The sequence below is a fragment of the Pinus tabuliformis genome, chromosome X (assembly GCF_031772625.1).
Source record: "Pinus tabuliformis cultivar Carrire ecotype Pingquan chromosome X, CPIR1, whole genome shotgun sequence".
In the NCBI taxonomy this organism is placed as follows: Eukaryota; Viridiplantae; Streptophyta; class Pinopsida; order Pinales; family Pinaceae; genus Pinus; species Pinus tabuliformis.
Window position 1 is genome coordinate 1,705,698,469 of NC_142308.1, and position 25,324 is coordinate 1,705,723,792.

General features: G+C 41.1%; 1 protein-coding gene across 5 annotated transcripts in view; it reads left to right on the forward strand.

The window, feature by feature from the left end:
• Nucleotides 1-25,324, forward strand: part of LOC149146558 (inner nuclear membrane protein HEH2-like) — a 299,948-nt gene that overhangs the window by 42,407 nt on the left and 232,217 nt on the right. For all 5 annotated transcript variants that reach the window (XM_089449736.1, XM_089449737.1, XM_089449740.1 and 2 more), the window contains exons 2-6: nt 9,628-9,755; nt 9,880-9,951; nt 10,155-10,303; nt 10,417-10,531; nt 10,646-10,726. In XM_089449736.1, coding sequence (XP_089305862.1) covers nt 9,628-9,755; nt 9,880-9,951; nt 10,155-10,303; nt 10,417-10,531; nt 10,646-10,726 — 545 coding nt within the window. The remainder of the gene's footprint in view (nt 1-9,627; nt 9,756-9,879; nt 9,952-10,154; nt 10,304-10,416; nt 10,532-10,645; nt 10,727-25,324) is intronic.

Consider the following 25,324-nt stretch of genomic DNA (forward strand, 5'->3'; position numbering starts at 1 on the left):
AGGGTGTGAGTGCGATTGTGTTTGAAAAAATACACACCAAGACAGGAAACAAGTTTGACGTGTTACAATTTAAATTTTAAATTTTATAATTTATTACCTTTGACCTTTGATTATAAAATGTTCCTCACATAGGTTAGAATCCTAACACCTTAAATACATGGTCTATGTCTACTACGAGCTTGAGCTATGGGTGAAGCAAATAGACAAAAAACTTGACATGAAGGCCATTTTGTTGGATTTGATTGATGCACTATTGTAGGAACCATTCCCCCCAACCTCCCCACCCTCATTAGACCTTGGAATAGCGCACTGTGCAGAACCTTGGTCGAAGCACCTTTCGAACCACGCTTCCAAAAAACAGAACCGTGCTTTTGGCTCAATTTGTGCGGTTCTTGGAAATTTGGAACCCTGCCGAATCATGCTCTTGTCATGCTTCCTAGGCACTCCCAAGACGCTTCCTAAATGCTCCTTAATGTTAACGTTATTTTCTTAAAGTAAAAGGATGAAATTGAAAGATAAAGGAGTCATCCTTGTACTTCATTTTTTCACATTACCATTAATTGTTTTAGGATGTTTAAGAATGGTTCCAACCTCATCGGATGTCATATGAAGAAAATTGAATTTCATATCCCATTCAAAATTCGGTTGACTTAACAATTTTCAGGATTTCAAGTTCATTGGGATTGCGGCATTTCATTAGATTCTATCATGTATGAGGGTATTTGATTGACATTTAATCAAGAACACCAAGCCTTATATGTACCTTAGTCTTGGTGGTGTTGATTGTTGAACTCCTTTGTCATGGCCTTAGTGAAAATATACCCTTCATTCAAATCAAAATCATTGATCAAGCATGTTAAGCTTTTTCTACCCTATTTGAAGGCATTAGGCAGTTTGAATCTTGATCAAAATTGGGCAATGCTGATTGGTGTCCCTAGAGAATCGAGGCAGAGACAAAGGCTAGAAAACAGGAGAGGAATGAAGGATGATACTATTGATGAGGATCCCTCTATGAGTTATGGTGGAACATTGTTTGTCAAAGAGTGTTGGAACATGCATGGTGGTGCTACCCCACAGCTACAACATTTGGCAACATGGGTGCTTTTACAATTGTTGAACACCTCTTTTGTAGAAAGGTGTTTAGCAACTAGCTCAGTTTATTGTTTTGGACTTTTTGGGTCTTCATATTTCGGTGTGTAGATGGCATATTTTGTAAACATAGTTATTTGGTCATGTTATCGTTGACAATTGGTAGATAACCTATTTCATTCCATAAGTTAATGGTCTACTTTCTATTTTATGACTTAAACATTTGTATGTTTGTTTTTAATTGATAGAATCTTGATTCTATATGGTTGTTGCTCGAATAATTAATCATTAATGTACTATGGATGCCATTTCTATCTTGATTTATATACAAATATGCATGCTTTCATTTCTTCTTCAACTAATTTGGCTTTCTGGATGCCTTTTTTGACTATAAATGCAACACACACACACACACATATATGTAAACAAACCCACTTTGTGCAACATTGTATTGACACCATGGCTCACTGGGGTGGAGGTGGTAGGGGAGTGGGAGGAAGAGTAGGAGGATTTCTCATTTCCAATGCAAACACCTTTAGTGGAGGAGGTTGAGAACGCACCATGGCTGCTACCCCTTTATAAAGATAGGTATCTAGCAGGAGATATTTCACTTCCACCTTGGGTTTTCCCTCAACCCTGTGAGTTCCACCTCAAACCCAAAACCCAGTGCTTCCAGAGGAAAAGCAGTCACCTTTTCCTGTAAAGGGTGTAAACTTTAAAGGGAATCAATGATTCCATGGTGTATTTATCATTTTAGATTCCAGATGACTATAATGGTGATGAATCATGAGATACATTTTTATTTTTTTGATATGATTTTGTATTAGTCTGTTAGGATGTAGGAGAGCTATCAGGATTTAGTATCTATCTATGATGTGGCAGTGTGTTTGAACTTTGTTTGATGTTCTTGTTGCTTTAAATGTCCAAAAAATGAGAAAACAATTTTTTTTTTTTACAAAAATGAATATTTTTGTAATTTTTCAAGTTTGTTAATATTTTCCGCAATTTTGTAGATAAGCTAAATTCTAGACTGTTGCTGATATATATATATATATATATATATATATTTTTTTTTTTTTCCGGGGAAAAACTCGAACTTTATTTTGCAGATTATAAAAAGTTACATTGTATATGCGGTTAGGCATTCAGGTGACTGTATGATTTTCCAATCATAGAGTTTACTGAGATGGTATTTGAAGGTCTTCTCCTTCTACCATTTCACTTGTCTGATATCGAATCGCTGATCTATTTTTGAAAGACATGGGCCTCCTCAGAGAGGAAAACAGCCCCATTAGATCAGCTATCTGAGCAAAAAAAACACATCATATGTCCCAGAAATAAGTAAGAAACACGTACTGATGGGGCTGAATCATTCCCGGGTCTCCTTAGAAAGGAAAACAACCCAAACAGGAATGAGTTAGCTGTATGTTTTATGAGTGATGGAAAGTTGTTATGGAAATGTTATAGAGTAAACTGTCTGCTTTTTCCAAAGCGGATAAAACGAAAAACAAAGGAAGATGCCTGAAACTAGGCTGCGTTTATAGTAGATACGCATTTTCTAACATATGGTGGGAGATCCGAGACACGGATCGTGTACATATCAGATTCCTCTATCCTCCAACTGCCCAGATTTTGTTGCAAACCCGCTTTAGAAATCTGGTCTGCTGTATCATTGCGTTCCCTGTAAATGTGACATAGAGAAAATTCGTTAAAAAATGGCTTTAAATGCTTTGTCTCTTCTAACAATGGTGATAATATGTAGTTCTGACATCTGCTCATTCCATTGAACCATTTGATAATATTCATTGAGTACCCGACGATCTGAATTGTGGATATGCCCAGGTGGGTAAGCGAACAGAGAAGAAGTTTTAAGGCTGACAGTTCTGCAAAGTTGTTGGATCCAGTCCCCAGTCCCACTGAGGCCTTGAGGCATCTATGAGAGTTTAGATTCCTTCAAAGTATGCCCAGGGGACTCCTTTAATTCTCTCCTCTCTAACAGGGCCTGGAGTTTCCTCACAGGATGACTTAGGAATGCTAGAGTAGATTGTTGCACATGCAACAACTGTGATCCCCACCGAGGGGGTTTGTTCTTTAAAGATACTTTTATTCCTTGCGAGCCATAGACCCCAGGAAATGATTAGGGGAAGGTTTCTCAGGTTCTCTTCAGGGTGTTTCTTCCACCAAGTTTGCCATACTTCCGCTACTGTCCTCCCATCCCATGACACCCTCTTTTGGATCAGTCCCCCAACAGCCTGCCATACCTCCCTTGAGAAAGAGCATTTTACAAAAAGGTGTTGAATCGATTCAGAGTCATTTTTGCATAGAGCACATCTCCCTGGGCCTGACTTATATCTTTTCTGGAGAATATCCCAGGTTGGCAGCTTCTCCTTGAGAATGCACCAGAAGAAAAATCGAGCTTTTGCCGGACATTGCAGTTTCCAGATTGAGGTAACCCACCAATCCTGAATTCCCCAGCCTTTCTTCGACATTAGGTACTTATATCCTTGTTTTGGGGTGTAGTTACCTGAGTCTGCATGTGCCCAGACTAGATGGCTTGGTCTATTTCTAAGCCGGACATTGGATCTTGACAGTTCCGTGATGAAAGTGTTCCATTCCCCTCTCCATTGATGATTGAGATTTAGGTCCGATCCCGATAGCAGGCTTGTCCCCAGATGGAGGAATGGCCATGGTTCTCGATTTGACTGAGATTTTGGATGCCTCTTATGTCGAGTTGGTTGATGAGGCCCGGGGATAGGGTGAAATCTTCGTTGCACCCTACCCATGGATCCTTCCCTATCCGGACTTGCTCTCCATTTCCTACCTGCCAGGAAAGCCCTTGTTCAATGATCTTGAAGCCATCTAGTGTGGCTTTCCACACCACTGAGGCGCTTCCTTTCTTTTTATTTGGGCTTCTAATCCAGTCTTCCAATGGAATTGGATCAATGTATTTCCTCTTGACCACCATAGTCCAGAGATTCTCCATTTTGATTAGGTGCCATCCCAGCTTTGCTGCTAGCGACGGCCCAAAAGCAGTTAAGTCTTTGATTCCCCATCCGCCCCACTCCTTTGGCCTTGCCACCTTCTCCCAAGCCACCCATGGCAGTACCGAATCCTCCTTTGCGCCTGCCCATAAGAATCTACTGCAGACTCTTCTATTTTTTCCAGAATCCCTTTCGGAACCCAGGTTAAGGCAACCCAGTAGACAGGTATAGCGAGTAGTACTGATTTAATGAGGGTCAGTCTACCGGCCCTAGATAGCCATTTAAAACTCCAGCGAGTGATCCTTGATTCAATTTTTGCAATCAGCCAATGCCAATCCTGCTTCTTGTAAGAGCTGGGTTTTAGGAAGAAGCCTAGGTATTTGAAACTGTCTTCTAGCTTTCGATCTTCAAAGGGCAGATCTTCTTTAATTTGGTTTGCTTCCAGCCTGTTGAATCCTTCCAACAACAGTTGAGATTTTTCTTTGTTTACTTGCATGCCTGTAGCCTTTAAGAAGAGATCCAGTATCCTTTTTAATTCCTGTGTTTCACTCCTTCTTCCATTACTGAAGAGCAGAATGTCATCCACAAACAGGAGGTGGGTTATTTTTAAGTTGACTGCCACTTCCAACCCTTTGATATCCCCTTTCCTTCTGGCTTCTAAGAGTAGCTGACTGAGTCCTTCGGCCACTAGAAGGAAGAGGAAGGGTGAGAGGGGGCAACCTTGTCTCAGCCCTCTTTGACCTTGAAAGAAAGAGGAGGTTGCTCCATTGATGAGCATCACAAAGCTTACACTGGTTAAGCATCCCATTACCCAGTTTATAAAATCTATTTGGAACCCCAAGTGTGTGAGTAGCATCTGAATATACATCCAACTGACCCTGTCAAAGGCTTTTGAGAGGTCTATTTTCACTACTGCTCCTTTACTTTTCTTTTGTTTGATGCTATGGATGGTTTCCTGGGCCACACCAATTGCTTCATGGATCTGTCTCCTGTCTAGAAAACCAAACTGTTCTTTTGACATATGCCTGGATAGAATTGGTTTTACATGGAGAGCTATCACCTTCGCTATGATTTTGTAGATACAGTTACAGAGGGAGATCGGCCGGAAATCCTCAAAGGAGGTTGGATCTTCTTTCTTCGGGATGAGGGCTATGAAGGTTGAATTAAAAGGGGGATATATTACCCCTTTCCTTCTGGATTCTTCTACGACTTCGGTAAGCTCGTGTCCTATTTGCTCAAAGAAATGCTGGAATAGCTCCACCGTCCATCCGTCTGGGCCTGGGCTCTTATCCTTTGGCATTGATTTTATAATTCCTTCCACCTCCCCCCTTGTGACTTCTTCCATTAGTTCCATTGAATCCTCTTCATCCACATAACGAGGAAAGGTCTGGGCTGTTCGGATTACTTCAGCCAAGGATGCTTCCGCCGGGGCAGTGAAAAGGTTTTGGAAATGTCTTATACCCATTTGAGAGAGATCCTCGAAAGATCGAGCCTCTCTTCCTCCCTCTGCCTTCAATTTCCAAATGGTGTTTACATTCTTCCTTCCTCTCGCATAATTTTGGAAGAATTTGGTGTTTTCATCCCCTGCCCTTAGCCATACGGCTCTGCTTTTCATTCGCCACTGTTCTTCTCTTGCTAAGAGAATTTTATTCCTTTGGGATTCCAGCTGCATGATTCTATCCATTTTTTCCTGAGTTTCATAACTGTCAGCTTCAGGGCTTTCGAGCATTTGAAGATTCATCCCTATTTGAATGAGATCTTCATCCTCTTTCAATTTCTTCGCCTTGGCCCAGCTCACCGTAGCTTTTTTTTTTAAGTTTCAGGTTCTCCATGAAAAGGAAAGCTTTGTCTTCGGGGTCACTGGCCCTTGTAGGTCTCCAGGTGACCTTGAAAAGAGAGTTGAAGGATTCCTCTTGTAGCCAAGCGGGATTGAATTTAAAGGGAGTTGCCGGCTTTTTGGGGGGCTTGGCCAGTTCTAGCAAGATTGGCATATGATCTGAGATTCCCCCTTCGCCCACCCACTGGCAGAAGGTTGGAATCTTTGCTGCTGCTTCCTCACGAAGGAGGAATCGGTCCAACCTTTTTGCTACACGGTCTTCCCCTATTCTCCTATTCCTCCAGGTAGGTCTAATCTTCAATAAGTTTATGTCCAGAAGCTTGTTTTCTCTGAATAGATTGGTAAAAAAGTTTGATAACTGATCTTTCGGTGGCGGAGGGGCCCTCGGTTTCGGCTGAGCCTATGGAGAAGTTTAAGTCTCCCCCAATTACTAGATTCGGGTTGTTCAATAAAGATTTGGAGAGTAGGGTCTTCCAGAAGAGAGCTCTCCCCTGGCATGGCCCGTAGATGTTTACAATCAACAGGTTAGTGCAAAGATCTTGAGAGTAGACTTCCATCCCCATTACCTGATCCATCCCCCAGATATTTAAGGCTTTGAATTTCCCTTCTTTTAACCCCATAGCTAGGCCCCCAAAGTGACCTTTAGCATCCAAGGCGTGGATACTCTAGCCGGGCAAGATTTTTGTCAGAGATTTTGAGACTTCTTCTCCTGCTCCCAAGGTTTCTTGAAGAAGGAGGATGTCCGGGTTGTAGGTCTGGATTACCTCTTTTAGGGCCAACTTTTTAGGGTTGCTGGCTAAACCTCTGCAATTCTAGGAGAGGATGATCATTGATCGACCTCAGCCTTCAGGGGGGGTTTTGCTGCTCCAAGCACCCTAGAAATAGACATTTTCTTACCATCTGCGATGTCAATTTTAGCTCTTAACTAAGCCTTTGACAGGTTTGTTTTCCTCCCTCTCATCTTATGGTCGCCTGTCTGGGTGGATTGCATGTCAATTCCCCCCACTACCCCCCATGGGGGAGGTTTTTTCTCTTGAGGTCTGAGGTTATAAGGGTTTGATGTAGTGAGGGTTTCATCTCTCGAACAGACATCCTTGCTTCTGACATATTCACGATTCAGATCTAGATTGGGAATAGATGTGATTATACTCTCAATTTGCATGTTATCTGAACTTGAAATAGGAATGACAATGTTCTGTTGCCTGGAAGGACCAGGCACAGGTTCAACAAATTTTAAAGAAATAGGAGTAAGAGAAGGTAGGGTTAAGTCCAGACCCGTACCCTCTTTGTCGATTAATTGGCTCTCATCGATGTCTGCTGCAATGTCCTGGTTCAGTGCATTCCTTTCTAGCTGTTGAGATGACTGATGTCCTGAGATGGGTTCTTTCTGCTCATCCATGCTTCCAACTGGATCCTCCAGAGGTCTGTCTGTGTCCATCTGTTCTTACCCCATGCCTTTTCTGGAGAGTTTTTCTTTTGGGTCTTCCTCAACTGCCCCCCTGCCTCTGCCTTCCTAAGCTTCCTTCGACGTTTGAATGCCATCGGGCATTCTTTTGCCAAGTGTCCATAAATGTGACATCTGTGGCAGCGAAATGGCAAGTGTTCATAATCTAGTTGTTGAACATATTTGAAGTCTTTGTATTGCAGCTGAATTTCTTCTGCCAGCCCTGCCTGATGCAAGCCATCCCCAGGTCTCTGGATTGCAGAAAGGACATGTCTGTTTTCATGTATTTCCCGAGGTGGTTTCATATAGCCCTGAAGACCGATTCAACCCAGAGGAACGGAGGGAGACCTGGCAAGCGGACCCATACTGGAAGTTCATCAACTCGTTCCCTCTGTGCATCGAACAATGGATTCCATCGTTTGATTAGAATCAGGTTCTTCCCAAAGGCCCAATTCCTTCCTAGCACCCAATCCGCTGCTTCTTTTTTCTCAAATTTTACCATAAACCAACCCTTTGCTAGTGTTGAGATTTGAAAGGCTATATCCGGAGCCGCCTGCCAGTGGTGGGAAGCCCATTCCTGAATAAAGTTAGTAGAGTATTTTTTCCCTCTTGCCCTTCCTACCAGAGTTAGATCCACGACTTCCATAGCTTCGTCAATTTTCACATCCATGCCAAGGACCAGGTTTGCTACTGATTCTTTTCTCTTGATTATTTTGGGCTTTTCCTCTTCTCCCCCGCCTGCCTATGTCATGTCCCTTCCTCCTTGCTCTGTGTGGTCGCTTCCACATTTGCTGTTGCTGCCTGGAACGTTTTGGCCCTCCTTTCTTCTTGAGTAAATGCGCTCTCCCCTTCTGGCCCGCCTTTTGTTTTTCCTCTTTCGCCTCTTTCCTCTGTCTCGACCAGATCTGTTTCCTTTCCCTTTTTCAGACCTCCCTCCACAGCCTTCCCATCCTCCTCGAAACCCTTTGTTAATTTCAGTATCCCCGCAAAACCGGCCCTCGTGACCTGGTTTTGTTGTTTTGCCTGACTACGTTTGAGGGTATTTTGAAATTTCGCCTCCTGTTCTAGGCTTAAGCGCAACTCTTCGGCTTGACCTTGCTTCACTCCCTGCTCAAAGCCTAGGATGCATTTCTCACTACGTCTGAGCCCGCAGCTAATTACTACATCCTCTAACCCTCTGGAGTAGAAATGACTAAGGGGATGGGGGTTTTCGAAACTTACATGTGGGTTTCCAGTTGCCTCCGCTTCGAAATCTGTCTGAGACTGCTTCTCCTGAATGTAAGGGGATTCTTTCCGGCTGTTCAGAAACGATAGACCTAGGCTGTCCTCTAGCAGCCCTAGGGTTTCCCTTTGTTTCCAAGCCTCCTCCGAACCTTGTTTCTCCTTCCCATGTCGTCCAGTTGGACATATATACCTCTCGATATTCTGATCTGTGACCTCCAGACCCCAGACCAACAGGATGTCGCCAGGTTCGGGGTCTAGATCAACGGTGTCGTTCGGGTTGACCATCTTCTAGCTGGCTGCACCTTGGTAACTGCTGGCTACTCCTTGGTAACTGCTGAGCGTGAATCGCCCTTCACCAAGCTTCCGCCATTTGCGTGCTGCGGGCTGAGAGTGGCAGTGCAGCTAAGACTTCTACTTAACCCTGTTTTCCTTCCAACCTCCATTTTCTAAAGTCGCACATGGGTTATGGTTTCACTGTTCTGGAACTATTCCCGTCAGCCGTCCGCATCCACCTGTCTCCTGCAGCGAACCCAATTCTGACATCCTCTACCGTGCTGCAGCCATCTGTCTTCCTCCCATATGCCTCCCTGTCATGATCCCGGCCCTATGGCCTCCACCTGCTAGGGCTTTCAGCCCCTACGCCTGCCTTCGTTCCTCGCTTCAAACCCTAGCCTTCTCCCCATCGTTGCTGATATATCTGCTAACAATATATTTCATATTTGCAACATTGACTTGTATTAGTAGTGTGCCACTTGCAGCGAGGCACATTACAATGTTTGTTATTGATAATTATTACCTTGTACCTTCTGCTCTGGTGATTTGGACCATATCATCCCAGTGTGATTTTATCACAAACTATATAGTTATAGTAAGAAATAAAATGAGAGGATCATTCTCAAGTTTAATAGAAGCATAAGGGAAGTTCATGTAAATGATAATGCTGAATTAGGGGTGTCTGCTCAATATTTCTCAAGATGATGACCAGTAGACCTTTCAGGATTATTCTTGTGCTTCTGTTTGTGATTAACTTGTTCATGCTTCTTATCTTGCAGATTCTTGTATACCTTGTCCAGAGCATGGTAGATGTTCAGGAGGCAAATTGGAATGTGTTCCTGGGTTCAAAAAGTATCACGGATTGTGTAATGAAAACAGAGAGCTTGAGAAGAAAGCCCAAAAACTTGTAAGTTGTATGCTAGATCTGCTTATCTACAAGGAGTGCCTTGTGCTTTTGTTTTTACTAGTTGAAAAATTGAAAGTGGGTTATGCTTTATTGAAGGACTTCTATACTCTGTATTGATATACAGGCTGATTGGATCGAAGGCTTCGCTTGTGGACTGCATGCTCAATCATTGTGTAATGGAGCTGGGATACTTTGGGTCTGGTTCCACAACTGGATTCCTTGAATTTTATGAGTTCATGTCTAATCTCTTAGCAGGCAAGATCTCAAATGAAGATTAATCCAGAAATAGCACTATTAGGACAGGCTGAAAGAACGCTATCATTGAGAAAGCATGCACATTTAGGACTCGATAAAAGGGTTTCATTTAGCCAGTAATAACTAGCTATATTTTAATTTCAGTTTCCCAGCAATGACCTTAGAAGAGAAGCGCATCAACTTCTGCTAAAGATGCAGCTCAGCCTGAACACTGATGAGGAGATTGCATTTGTAGAAGAAAAGGCAATGGAGATCATACGCAACTCATTTGAGACGAGGACAACATTTGACGGGTTTGTCTGTCAAGATTAAGTTAACTGATTTTAAAGGACATTTACAAAGTTATGTACATCTAACTATTTTGATCAGAGAAAATCATAGTTCATAAGTTTCATATGTTGTACAGGTTGGAGGAATTCAAGTGTCCTGATTGGTTGGCAGAACGATATAAGCCATTTGAGTGTCGTACTCAAGAATGGATCTCCCAACATTACTTATTTTTGTTTGTAGTTTCTCCAGTGGTATGCTTTTCAAATTATAAATGCTGCCCAAATTTTCATAATTTTTGAACGTAGATACTCATTTTTTGGAAGCCTTTCTTTAACTGGAGGATTGACCTGGTGCATGACATATAGGTCTTTACATTTACTAAATTTCTCTGGGGTGTGTATCGCGGAAAAAGAATGATTGCTAGAGCCGAGCAGCTGTATCAGCAGGTGATAATGATAAATTCTTAGCGTGTTTTGCAGCATAGTTAGAGTGAATACATTTTTTCCATATAAATATGATGGTCCTAAAATGTGTTAGAAAACAATATATCTTATTTTTAACAAGTAAAAAATACATGAATATATTAATGTCACATGCATTTACTAGATTTTATTAAATTCTGTAATGTTTTGTTATATTTTCAGGGATGAGATTTGAAAATAGGGGAAGGGAATGAGGTTCTGATACAGATGTGGGCTGTGTCCAATTTTTATGGGAATGACAACATAAAATTTTAAAAGATCTGGACATAATTTTTAAAGATGATCCTTGATTTCAGTAGTGTGAAATGATTTACAACTCTTATCAAAGACTGAGCTATAGTACACCTGCCGGTTTTGTGATGTCAGATAGTAATAGGTGGTTATAGTCCTTGTTGGGCTCTTTGATAATTATTTTGCGGTGCTGTTTAGTCGTTCATACAAATATTGGCTTAACATCGTCAGACTAAGATCTATATCTTCAGCTATATAAAGGATCACTTAATAGAGATCTTTGACAAAATTTTACTCAGTCACCTGGTCTTATACAGACCCAAAAGTTATATAAAACCCTATAATCTTCCCAGACTGAAACAGATAATCTGTATGAGACACAGCTAAAGAAAACATTGACAAGAAGTTGAAAAACAGATTGAAATGACAAGGATAGGAATCCATTTAAGGAATCCTCCAGATGCACAACTCCTTCAACCTGCTGACCCTCCTTTGAAAGATCATCTGCCACTGTGTTTAATTCATTGTTGCAAAAGTCGTACTTGGGAATAAATCGGCAAGGGTCTGAAAATTGAAAAATTCGAAAAATGGGGAGAATTTTGAAAAAATCGGTAAAATTGAAAATGCCTAGTTGAAAAACTTACGATTTGGGGATTTTATTGGGATTTAATCTGGATTTTAATAACACTGGTCTAACTGCCTGAAAACATGGAGAGTGAAATAAATTGGAATCGTACTGAAACCTCCTTAAGTAGATCTTCTAGGTGTGAAAATTCCGAAATCCGGAATTCTATTGCAGCAGCTGAAAATTAATCTCCTAATTGTTAATTTTATTTAACAATTTATCTGCTGTTTGTTACGACAAATACTGAATAAATCACACTGCAATATACACAAATAAAACTGCGGAAGAATAACGCTGGAAGAAATGCTAGCACACACACATAAAAATAACACAATTATTTTTGGACAAAAGTCCCCAAAAAAAACCAACTTGGGAAAATTAGTGCAGCAACTGAGGGTTTTATTATTGAGCAGTAGTGAAATTTTTTGAGTACAATTGGATACCAAAATCTGGCAATCCTATAAAGAAAAATACTGGCAAAAATCTAGTGAGGAATTTTCCTCACCCCACAGGGAAATCCAGGCTCTGACTGCAGCTCCAAGTGAGCCGTCCAAACTGCCTCTGCACTAGCTTTGCATTGTTGATTTGGGGTAGCATTGGATGTGCTCTAGCCATGAAAATTGGTGGAGAGGCTAAAGCATATGAGATCTCCATTGTTTGGGCAGATTCTACCTGGTTTGGGAGATATTAAAATAATTAATATTTTTAATGGAGTTCCTAAGTCTAAACTTGGGAAAAATAAAATATGAATGAGTATTAATATAAAACTGGGTTAGAAGGTTCCAAAAGACATGGATCAAGCCAAATCTAATCTTAGTCGTTGATTAGAGATGTAATCTCGGCCGTTGAAGGACCAACATGAAAAGTATAAGAGGAGGTTTGAGTGTTAGTTGGAGAATACACCAAAGTGATCAGTCGGAGAATACACCTGAGTGATCAATTGATTCGAATTGGATCCTAAACACTCTCTAAGTTTTCATAAACTCTTTCAAATTATGCCAAAAAGATTCAAGTCTTAGAAAGATCAAGCTATCACAAGGAATCCTCGTGATAGTTGCAATTTGTGATCAACGCGGAGCAACGAGGACCCTCGGTCGAGCGCGCAGACCGTTGACCCATGGTAACGCGCACTGGCGCAAATTGGCAAAACCAGAGGCTAAAGCGCTAATCGCGTATCACAGGGCGTCCCCTTCAGTGAAGGAAAGCCCCGAGCGCCCGGACCTGAAATGACTATGAAATGCGGAAAAGTAATTAATTCGGTTTCGTAGAGCGGGATTCCACAAAACTGGTAGGATATCAGAAGGCCTCGAGGCGGTAAGCAGTTTCAACCGAGCCCCGCCCGATGCCACACATTGAGTGACACGCGTCCGGCGGAAGAGAAAGAAAACCGCTTACATTGGATGGGTAAACGTCATGCTACTTACCCGTTCGATATGAACGACGACCATAGGATTTGGGGGGCCCAGATCAATGGCTGAGGCGCGTCCCGATAAATGACCGGATCTGACAAGGTTATAAAGCAAGATTACATGGGATTTGAAGTCCGACGTGGACGATGAGTTGGCAAATGATTTGTGTTTCGCGGGCGATCTTGGAGCAAACGTAAATAACGGCCGTTCAAATGTATCCAAGGAACCTGACACACCAACCTATTGCAGAATAGGTGGCTACCTCCTCGTGAGGCGTTAGACAGTGATGATGACGCAGAACAGGGGAATTCGAATGGACAGAGGCAGGAAACCCAGATGGTCGGGAAGCAGAAACGAACAGTCAAGGAATAGATTGGCTTTAAAGCCACGAACTGACAGAGACAGGGCATGCAGTGACAGAGGAGAGTTAGTTAGATGCAGAAAGCTAAGAGTAAAGAACAAAGAGAAGAAGCCGAGCTGACCCAAAGGCAACATCGAGCCAGACAGAGCCAGAGAGAGTCAGAGTGTCTGTGTACTCCAGAGAAGGCTTGAGAGGTTCAAGTGAACTCCTCGGCATAGGCTTGTCATGTATAAGTCTCAGATTGGACTCATACCACTGTGACCAAGAGAGGTCGAGTTTCAGTAAGGAGAGTCTGTGTACTCCAGAGACTTGGGGAATCCGAGTCCAATCCTACTGATTTCTATCTGTTTAATGAAACCTGAATTGAGCTCACTGTTGTAAAAACTCTGCTTTGAAAACATAATAGAGAGGCCACCACTGAAGGCTGGACCAGGAGACGTAGCCCATGAGCATTGGGTGAACTCCTTGTTAAACTTGTTGTGTTTACATGTTTGCCTGTTATGTTTTCTCTAACTGCCTTAGTGTCTATGTATTTCGCAATCTTATCGATCCATTGCATAAAGTAACATAGGCACATCCATGCACATGAGTTTGTAATACCTCTAATTCTTTGTCCTGGATAAATTCCAGATCAAGTGGTATCAAAGCTCTAGGTTATTAAAGTTAGACAAACTTGTGCTGGATTTTGTTATTGAATGCTAACTAGATCAAAGCGTAAATTAGGAGGAGAGTTGGTTGAAGCTAACCCTGAGATTGGAAGAGTCTACTCTAAGAGGAAAATGTCAGAGGAAAACCCCTTGGAATCAGACTCCCAATTCATGGATGGTTTTCTGACCATGAAAGCCATGGTGGAAGAAATGTATAGGGAATTTATCATCAAACTCCAAACAAGACAAAGGAGTAGAAGAATCTCCCCTCCATGACCACTCTAAAGGCAAAGGGAAAGAAGAAAAATTTCTCACACCTCCTAATAGCCCTGAAAATAAAAAGAAAACATCTTTGATTAAATTAGATGTTAAATTTGATTTGTCGATATATGATGGAGAGTTGAGTGCAGAGAAGCTGGATAATTGGATTAGGCAGATTGATGTGTATTGTAGAGTGCAGGGCATTGATTCAGACAAGAGTAAGATTCAGTTGGCCATCCTATGCCTTGGAGGCACTGCCTTGGTATGGTGGGAAGGCAGGACGCAAGCTCACATGAAGAAACATGGTAAGATTCTTTATGTCTGGAGTGAATTTGTTTCTGCAATTAAAAAAACAATTCTATCCACTAGCCTATATGCAGCAAGCCATGATGAGCTGGCAAACTCTTCGCCAATTAAAAGGGCAAAGTGGTCAAAGTTACACCCAAGAATTTAGGAAAAGAGCTTTGATTCTAGGAATTTCTTTAGACTCACTTGAAACTCTACTGAAGTATATAGGTGGTCTACATAGCTACTTAAGGCACAATATTCTCATGTTTAATCCCACTAGCATAGATGAGGTATCTGTTCAGGCTACCCATCTAGAGGCTAGAGGAAAGAATGTGAACCCAGAAGTTGGGGGATCATCAAAACCCACTGCAAGCAAGAATAAGGAGAAAAGAAAACATAAATGGAAAGAGAGGAAGACAAATACTGTACAAAAGACCAAGCCTTCATGCACCCACTGCAAGAAGGATGGGCATGATGATGAACACTGCTGGATTCTGCATCCGGAGCTGAAACTCAAGAATACGAGGGCAAAAAGAAGAAGACTGTTGCAACTATTCAAAAGGATTTGGGGTCAGACTCAGGGGATGAAACAACAATCACAGCCACAGGTATAAAAGGTAAAAATTCTGAAGCATCTACTAGTAATTCTGCACAATCTACTGAAAATGAAGAAAATGAGAGGAAAAGACATGAGCTTTTTCATATTCGAGTTATTTCCAAACATCAAAAGATTGATACTTTGTTTGATAGTGGCTCACAAGTAAATTTAATTTCTAAAGCAATTGTAAAGAAGTTGGGATTACTAACCACACCTCACAAGAAACCATATCCATTAGGTTGGTTATGTGATAAAGCAAAGCTACAAGTGACTAGACAATGTAAATTTAAGTTTTCTTTTGGGTCAACATTTGTAGATGAGGTTGAGTTAGATATAGTTCCTTTGGATATATGTGGAATTGTTTTAGGAAGTCCTTACTTGTATGATAGAAAAGCTATTTTCTATAGAGCTGAGAACAAGTATCAACTCGTTAAAGATGGAATCGAATATATTGTAAGAGCTCATAAGCTCAAGAATAATTATACTCTCATAAACTCATGGCAGATGAAAAGAATTGTAAATTTGTGCAAACAATTTTTACTGATGGTTGTAAAGGAAAAGAAACCTGATAAAACCAATGTATTTGAGGGCTGTAATGCTAAACAACAAGTTGATTTAGGAAAAGTTGTTTCAGAATATGATATATTATTTCAAGAACCTAAAGGTTTGCCACCCAAAAAGGAAATAGTAGATGATATTATATTTGCAGCAAGAAGCTCCATTGCCTAACATCGGAATGTATAGGTTGTCTGCTTTAGAGAATGCAGAAATTAAGAAGCAGGTACAGGAGCTGCTCGAGAAAGGGTTCATAAGACCTAGCACATCGACATGTGGGTCTCCAATTGTCTTGGTGAGAAAAAAAGATGGCTCATGGAGAATGTGCATTGATTACCGAGCACTGAATAAAATAACGATAAAAAATCGTTATCCTCTTCCTTGCATAGATGATCTATTAGATCAGTTGAAAGAAGCTATTTATTTTTCCAAGTTGGACTTGCATAGTGGATACCATCAGGTCAGAGTTGCAGAGCAAGATGCATGGAAGACTGCTTTCAAAACAAAGCAGGGATTGTATGAGTGGTTGGTTATGCCTTTTGGCTTAACTAATGCTCCTGCTACTTTCATGAGAGTAATGAATGATGTACTCAGACCTTTTATTGATGATTTTGTCATTGTATATTTGGATGACATTCTTATATTCAGTAAAACATGGGAAGAACATTTAAAGCATGTTAAACAGACTCTGGATGTTTTGAAAAGAGAAAACCTTTATGTTAAACTCTCAAAATGTGGATTTGGCAAAACATCTTTGAATTATTTGGGTCACATAGCAAGGGGTGGTGAATTGAAGATAGATCCCTCTAAGGTTGCAGTCATTGTAAACTGGCCTAAACCCAAATCTGCTACGGAAGTTAGAAGCTTCCTAGGAGCAGCACAATATTAGAGAAAGTTTATTTCTAACTTTTCCTTAATTGCAACTCCCTTACATGCTTTAACAGGATTGAACAAGGTGTTTCAGTGGGGAGGCAAACAGCAGAAAGCCTTCGACACCTTGAAAGAAAAGATTAGTACAGCACCAGTACTAGCACTGCCCGATCTTTAAAGACCATTTGAGATTGAAACAGATGCCAGTGACTATGCCATGGGAGCAGTGTTGATGCAACACGGTAAACCCTTATGTTATCATTTTGAGACATTTAATTCGGCAGTAGTTAATTATCCCACATATGATAAAAAGTTGTATGCACTAGTACAGAGTGTGAAAAAGTGGAAACATTACTTAATGGGCAAAGAGGCAGTTATATACACTGATCATTAACCACTTTAATACTTACATTCCCAAACTAAGTTGCAGCAATCAAGACACTATAGGTGGATGGGTTTTCTACAACAGTTTCATCTTGTCATCAGATATAAAAAGGGCATACACAATAAAGTTGCAGACATGTTGTCCAGACCAATCATAAATGCATCTACTATACTTATGCATAATTCAGTATTGCATGAAAGCTACATTGAACAATATGCTCAAGATATAGATTTTAAAGATGTATATGCAACTTTAAGTCAAGGCAAACAAGTAGGAGAATTGGATTATCATGTTAAGGACCAGCTCTTGTATCATTTTGGGAAGCTATGCATTCCACAAACTGAAAGAGTAAAGATAATTCAAGAAGCACACACTTCTCTAATATCTGGTCACTTTGGTGTAGGTAAAATAGTTGCACAGCTGCAAAGATTTTGTTATTGGCCAAAAATGAATGAGACATTTCTAGATATGTAAGAGGGTGTACCATGTGTGTTAAAAGCAAGCCCAGTAACAGAAAACTAGGCTTGTACACTCCACTACCAATTCCTTCTCATCCTTGGGAAAGTATTTCCATGGACTTTGTTGGGGAACTACCTAAATCTAGGAAAGGTCATGATTATTTATATGTTGTTGTGGATAGGTTCAGCGAAATGTGTATTTTAATACCTTGTAACAAATAGATTACAGTTGAACACACTGCAAAGTTATTCTTTCAGCATGTATGGGTTCATTTTGGATTTTCCACTTCCATTATATCCGATCGAGATACCTGATTTGTTGGGAAATTCTGGTCGAGTTTGTGGGAATTGATGGACACCAGATTGAAAAAGAGCACAACTTTTCATCCGCAAACAGATGGCCAGACAGAGGTGGTCAACAGGACAGTGATCCAGTTGCTCAGAGGCTATTGCAGCAAGCATCCCAAGCTTTGGGATGAGCATTTATGTTATGTGCAGCATGCTTACAACCGAGCTAAACATTCTTCTACACAGAGATCTCTTTTTGAGACCTGTTTTGGTTTCACACCAAGGTCTCCCTTGGATTTTGTCTTTGGTAAAGACATAGCAGTTGATGGACACAATGATGTGGACAAGGCAACCAAGTTCATTGAACAAATCCAAGAGATTCACCAGGCAGTACAGGAATAGCTGGAAAAGAGCCAAGCCAAGTACAAGGCAAGGCATGACAAGCATCGGATGGAGCATAATTTCCAAGTTGGTGATCAAGTTTGGCTGTATATCAGCAAAGACAAAATGCAAGGTGAAGGTAAGAAGCTGAAGCCAATAAGGTATGGACCTTTCAAAATACTTGAGAAAATTGGTGAGAATGCTTTTCGCCTTGATTTACCAGCCTACATACACATCTACTTAGTTGTTAATGCAGACAACTTGAGACTATTTGAACCTTCATTAATTGAAGATCCCGAAGAGCAGAGTCAGTTGCCTTTTATTGATGATCTGTTGCCTGAATATCTTAATGAGTTGCAGGAAGATACAGTTCTGGACAAGAAGGTGAGAACTACGCACAGAGGGGATGTTGAGTACCTCAAGATTGGACTCAAAGGTTCAAAACCAAGCAGTGTGAAATGGATAGAAATTGGGCAAGCGAGGAATCTATACCCTCACTTGATTGATGCTTGAAAACCAACTTTTGGTGGTCCAAAAGCTTTTTCAGTGGGAAGGCTGTGATCCGAATTGGATCCTAAACACTCTCTAAGTTTTCATAAACTCTTTCAAATTATGCCAAAAAGATTCAAGTCTTAGAAAGATCAAGCTATCAGAAGGAATCCTCGTGACAGTTGCAATTTGTGATCAGTGCGGAGCAACGAGGACCCTTGGTCGAGCATGCAGACCGTTGGCCCATGGTAACGCGCGCTGGCGCAAATTGGCAAAATCAAAGGCTAATTCAAAAAACGGGGGTAGTTTCCGATACGCGATTAATCGCGTATCACAGGGCGTCCCCCTCAGTGAAAGAAAGCGTCGAGCGCCCAAACCTGAAATGACTATATGAAATGCGGAAAAGTAATTAATTCGGTTCCGTAGAGCGGGAATCCACAAAACCAGCAGGATATCAAAAGGCCTCGAGGCGGTAAGCAGTTTCAACTGAGCCCTGCCCGATGCCACACATTGAGTGACACGTGTCGGCGGAAGAGAGAGAAAATTGCTTACATCGGACGGGTAAACGTCATGCTACTTATCCATCCAATATGAACAACGACCGTAGGATTTGGGGGCTCAGATCAACGACAGAGGCACGTCTCGATAAATGACCGGATTTGACAAGGTTATAAAGCAAGATTACATGGGATTTGAAGTCCGACGTGGACGATGAGTTGGCAAAAGATTCGTGTTTCGCAAGCGATCTTGGAGCAAAATAACGACCGTTCAAATGTGTCCAAGGAACCTGACACAATCACCCATTGCAGAATAGGTGGCCACCTCCCTGTGAGGCATTACACAGTGATGATGACGCAAAACAGGGGAATTCGAACGGACAGAGGCAGGAAATCTAGATAGCCGGGAAGCGGAAACGAATAGTCAAGGAACAGATTGGCTTTAAAGCCACGAACTGACAGAGACAAGGCAGGCAGTGATAGAGGAGAGTTAGTTAGACGCAGAAAGCTAAGAGCAGAGAAGAGAGAGAAGAAGCCGAGCTAACCCAAAGGCAACATCGAGCCAGACAGAGCCAGAGAGAGTCAGAGAGTTTGTGTACTCCAGAGAAGGCTTGAGAGGTTCAAGCGAACTCCTCGGCATAGGCCTGTCATGTATGAGTCTCAGATTGGGCTCATACCATTGTGACCAAGAGAGGTCGAGTTTTAGTAAGGAGAGTCTGTGTACTCCAGAGACTTGGGGAATCCAAGTCCAATCCTACTGATTTCTATCTGTTTAGTGAGACTTGAATTGAGCTCACTGTTGTAAAAGCTTTGCTTTGAAAACATAATAGAGAGGCCACCATTGAAGGCTGGACCAAGAGACGTAGCCCAGGAGCATTGGGTGAATTTCTTATTAAACTTGTTATGTTTACATGTTTCCCTGTTATGTTTTCTCTAATTGCCTCAGTGTCTATGTATTTCGCAATCTTATCGATCCATTGCATAAAGTAACATAGGCACATCCATGCACATGAGTTTGTAATACCTCTAATTCTTTGTCCTGGATAAATTCCAGATCATCAGTCATTCGATTTTCTAGAGCGGGGTTTGCTAAGAAAAGTCGAATCAGTGATTAGTTTGCAGTGAGGGGTAGTGAGTACTGGACAGAGAGGCAAAGATATTGCCGAGAGACCAACGCAGAGGCAAAGAGGCAGACATAGAGCCAAAGCAGGCCACAAAGACGCTAGCTAAGACAATGCAGAGGCCAGAGGGCTTGTGTCATCCACGCAAAGGGTAGCAAGAGTGACACAGAAGGCCGTAGAGGCTGCGTAGTGCCTTTGAGGGATGATGCAGAGGGTTTTGAGGCTAACGCAGAGGCCAGGAGGGTTGACACAATGCTTCATTTGTGCTGGAGAGGGTTTCGTGGGGCAAATTTTTGAATATCTGCTTCCGAATAGAGAGGTATTACTGCTGGTTATTTTTCTCTGTTGGGTGAGCTAGTTTGGCACCCAGTTGTACTCAAGGATATACTGCATAATAAATAACCCTCAAAATTGTTGCACCGGTTTGCCAAAGTTGGGTTTTTCCGGGGACGAGTTGTCAAAAAATAACGGTGTCACTTGTGTGTTTGCTATTTCATTCAACTGTTGATCTGTAAATGGTTGAGACTGTATTGTGTTTATTTCGATGTTTATATGTTTAAATAACTTGTTTGTAATTAGCAAGTAGAAGAAATAAACTAGAAGAATATAGATAAAATTTCTAACGGTTAGACTTAGAAATTTCAACATGGTATCAGAGCATGGTTGCAGATCACAGGAGAACTGAAGGCATCAGTTGAAGTAGAGCATTTGCAGCAAAAACAACTGTCCCGAGTGATAGAAGCTGTTCCTTGCAGAAAACGACAGAAAAAGGGTTGATGTAGAGGGATTGCGTCATTAGTCCGGGCCAAATAGAGGACAGTGCAGAGGCTAAGGAGGGAAGAAAAGGCTCACGCAAAGACCAGGAGGGTCGACGCAGTGCGGGATTGCGCAGAGCCTAGAGGCTCAGTCCTTTAGTTGCTGGGGCATAGGAAGCTGAGGGTAGATTGTGAGGAGTGAAGTTGGTGGGGTGTTGTTGCTGCCGAGACAGAACAATACCTAACCAGGCAAAACCAAGGTAGGGGGTGTCTCTACTGAGGCAAATTTCCAGCCAAGGAATCCGAATCAGTGTTGCAGGTGCATAGGAGATCAGAGGTGCAACTCGACAGTTGGCAGGAGGATTTCCAGGAGGGAAATCTAGACTGAAAGGGAGTCTATTAGAGAACTTACAGACGAGAAGTAGCGACTCAGAGGGAGTCGAAGAGAGAACTTCCCTAGAGACTCGGAGGAGTCGAAAAGAAGAGCAGAGAGATGGCCATGAATGGACTGAGGGATCCGGACAGGCTGGACAGGGCGTCCAACTTTGTGGTCCAGAAGGCTAGGATCCTGTCCATTTTAGATAGACATCTCCTCAAGGCTTTCGCCTTGAGAACAATGGCTATCCCAATTGACCCGACTGATAATGAGAAGTATGAGGAGGTAATGGGCAAGGCGAAATGCATCATCCTTGATGGGGTCAAGGATCATATGGTCCAACATCTTGCCGAGAAGGATACGACAAAGGAAATGTGGGACACCTTGAAGACGTTGTACCAACATACGTCCGTGCAGAGGAAGATGTTACTTGAGAATCAGTGGCGGTCATACCAGATGTAGAAGGGGGAGCAGATAGATCACTTTCTCCGGAGATTGAAGGAGATCCGGGACCGACTTCCATAGGGGCCACGCCGGATCAGGGGTTGATGGTGAGGACTGCACTAAATGCAGTCTCCGAGGGGTGGGAGACATTTGTCCAGGGCATATTAGGTGGGCGAATCTTCCAGATTGGAAAGTGTTGACCACTACCGGTCAACTACCCATGCAGTACACCCCCCTTTTCTTGGCAAAAAGGGGCAGCACCTGATCGACATGTCCGTGCCATCCTGCAGTCATCAGCAGCTTGATCATTTTGATTGTAAACCCAGTCTGCATGTATGAATTGTAAATAATCTTAGCAGATATGAGTCGTGTATGTAAATTGCCTAGGTGGACCTAACCTTCTAGTGGTAATCTACGTCCCGGAAGGTTTTTCGTCTCACCGATCCATGATCGGCAGAGTTTTCCTTCAAACCTGACCCCAAAGCCGGGATGGATTTTGTCATTAGAACTTTAGGAGAATCCTAGTGTGTTAATCTGCTAGATTATAGTTGTGTCGCAGAAACTGGGTGATTTGTGAGGGTCTATGTTAAAGGGGTTTTCCCCCTTTAAGATGTAAATTGTAAAAGTCATCATGAAATGTGTCTTGAGGGTTGAAAAATGTTTTAAATCCCCTCATGAGTCCTAAGTCCTAGGTCCTAGGAGATTTTTCCAAAGGCTAAGTTCGAGGATCCATTTTAAAATGAATTAAGAAATTAAAAAATGAGTAAAAATAATAAAATAATAAAATAAATAAAAATTTAAAAAAATTGAAAAAATTAAAAAATGAAATAAATAAAAAAAATCATAAAAAATTATAAAATAAAGCAAAAACCCTAACTAATAAAATAATAATATTTTAAGTGAATGCATGCAAAATATTATTTTTTAATAATTCGACGAATGAGATTAAGAGATGTCTTGATCTTCATCGACAGTCGAGATCATTTCGACATGGATCACTCGAACTAGCCGTTGGAGTCATTTCCTTTAAGTAGGGTGCTAGGGGTCAGTTCAGAAATTGGAATAAGATCTGTGAGTCTGGTACTGAAGAAGCTCTCTTGTAAATCTGTTTCTGGTTAATAAAAGAAGACTTTGGGGTCCATATCTTGCTGGTGTTACTCTCTTGAAATGCTGTGAGATTGTTTCATTTTCTGTATATTTTATTTTCAGCCATTAATAATAGCTTTTTGTAGAGTATTGTGAGCACAGGTATCTTGTTCACTTGCTAGGGTTTGAGTGCTGTTAGGGTTTCTGAAGTAATGGCAGGTATCTCCATTACTTTTTGAGATCTAGCAGCATTTTTGCCCTCTTTACTGATGGTTGTTTTGAGCTGTGCAGAAAACTCTTTCTGAAGAAGATTAGTGGGCGTTCGGGGAAGTTCTCGGCTGAACCAGCCAACTCCCGCAAGCATTTTTTGCTGAGCCCAGTTGGATTTGATCCTGGGTCTATCATTCAGTTTATTTTTTAAATTTTACATGAGAGATTTTCTGAAGTTCTTCATAGTGAAAACCTTAAATTTTTATTTCTTTAAAATATTTCCGTGCTTATTGCTGAATCTGGCTATTAAGGGGCCAAATCTGTATATTAATCAGCTGTCCTAGGGTTTTAAATTTCTGCTTCACACAGATTTTTCAATTGGGTTTTTGTTTTCTTTTGTGATTGCAGGCATAGGGTTTTGTCTCTTTGCAATAACAGGTACACGTGATCTAGAAATTTTCGAGGGTTTATCAAGGCTGTTCTGCTATCCAGGGATTTTCAGATTTGGGAAAAATTTTACGCCGATTCTATCAATATCAGTTTCTGAGATCTGCTCTTGTTCATGCTATCAGCATCCATCATTGACAAACAAATTTATATGCATAACTCCGTTGAGCTTCACGGTCCCTGATCAACGGATTTCAGCTACAACACTGAGCGTTTCTGGGTGATCCATTTACATATCGGTGTGTCGGCTGAGCAACTTTTGTGCTAAAGCCGTCAGCAAAGGAAGACCAGAACCCGCAAATCAAAATAAAATAAAAAAGATGATGAAATGCGGCTGACTGCGTCAAAGCCACCAGCTCCAGTCCTCTCTCTGCTCACTCGCATTCGTTCCCCACCATCGCATCACTGTGGTTCCATCCGCGTCTGCAAAAAATCGATCCGAACGCGTTGCCGTCAGCGTATTTGCAGCAGGCTTCACGCATCAAACAGGTCATGAGGTAGGTTTGGGTATGCACGCAGAAAACGTCAGGAAAGGGACGCGTTTTGGAGCAGCCTACGACGTGATCCGATCAGACAGCAAACCTGTTCCACATCGAAAATCAATCACCGCAGCACATCCATTTGGAAAACGACGATGCATTCATACGTATAGGCATCAGGGGAAACCAGTTTCCTTGATTCGGCAAACGCTGGATATGATCTCAGCTGAAAATCGAAATTGCCCAGGTAAGCATCAGGGTTTTCTTTCACGTGGACGTCAGGTAAGAGTCTCCATTCATGCGTTTGCAGTGAGAGTGATGATCGAAGTCGTTTATGCAGCGTTCAGGTAACTTTCAAAAAACGATTTGAGCCTTTTCCTGTCGAAAACCCTTTCACGCGTTCGGTCATTTCTTCATTTGTTTCATTTTTGTATATACGATTTGGTTGTATGCGGTAGCATAGTTTAGACGTTAGGTTAATTAAATTTAGAACTTAGGCTTGGTTAGATTTTAATTCTAATTAGATTTTAATTTGTTTTGTTTTATTTAGTTTTGTTTTATAAATTTTTTATTTTAGAATATGATAATAATAAATAAAAAAAAAACAAAAAGATTTTAAATTTAGTTTTATCTTTGCGTTTTTATTTAGTTAGATTTTGTTTTTGTTAATTTGAGTTTTGATTTAGTTTTGTTTTGTAATTTCGTTTCTTTTAAAAAATATGTTATGAAAAAAAATAAAAATAAAAAGGATTTATTTAAATTAATTTAGGTTTTATTTTTAATATAGTTTAGTCTTTTTAGAATAATTTCTAGTTTTCATTTTTTAGATTTTATTTAAAAAAAAATAAAATTTGAAAAATATAAAAATATTGTGGAAATTTTCAGATCCAGTTATTTTCAGGAATTTTCATGTTATATCTTTCATGCTGAGATCTAAATTTTCAAGTCGAGATACGAAATATGATATCTGGTTAATGATTTATGATTCTCGTGGTGGTTTAAAGCATTCATCTCTTTAAAATTCTCGGTTGCTGGATATCGTTTTGATCATTCTATGAGCATTGTAATTTAGCTGATTCCTTTGATGACAAATGATTGCTGTTCTCGGTTTATGTTTCTATATCATCAAAAAGGTAATCGTTTTAATGACAAATCTCTTAAGGCACTGGTCTGCTAAATTAATCAAATCCATCTAGTGCTTATCTTAGTCGTGTCTCGTGTCTCCCAACCAACTGGTCGATAGTTGGTCTCATTATCCCACAGGGACTACCCCCCTTAGCCGCGGGAGACAGGCTTAAACG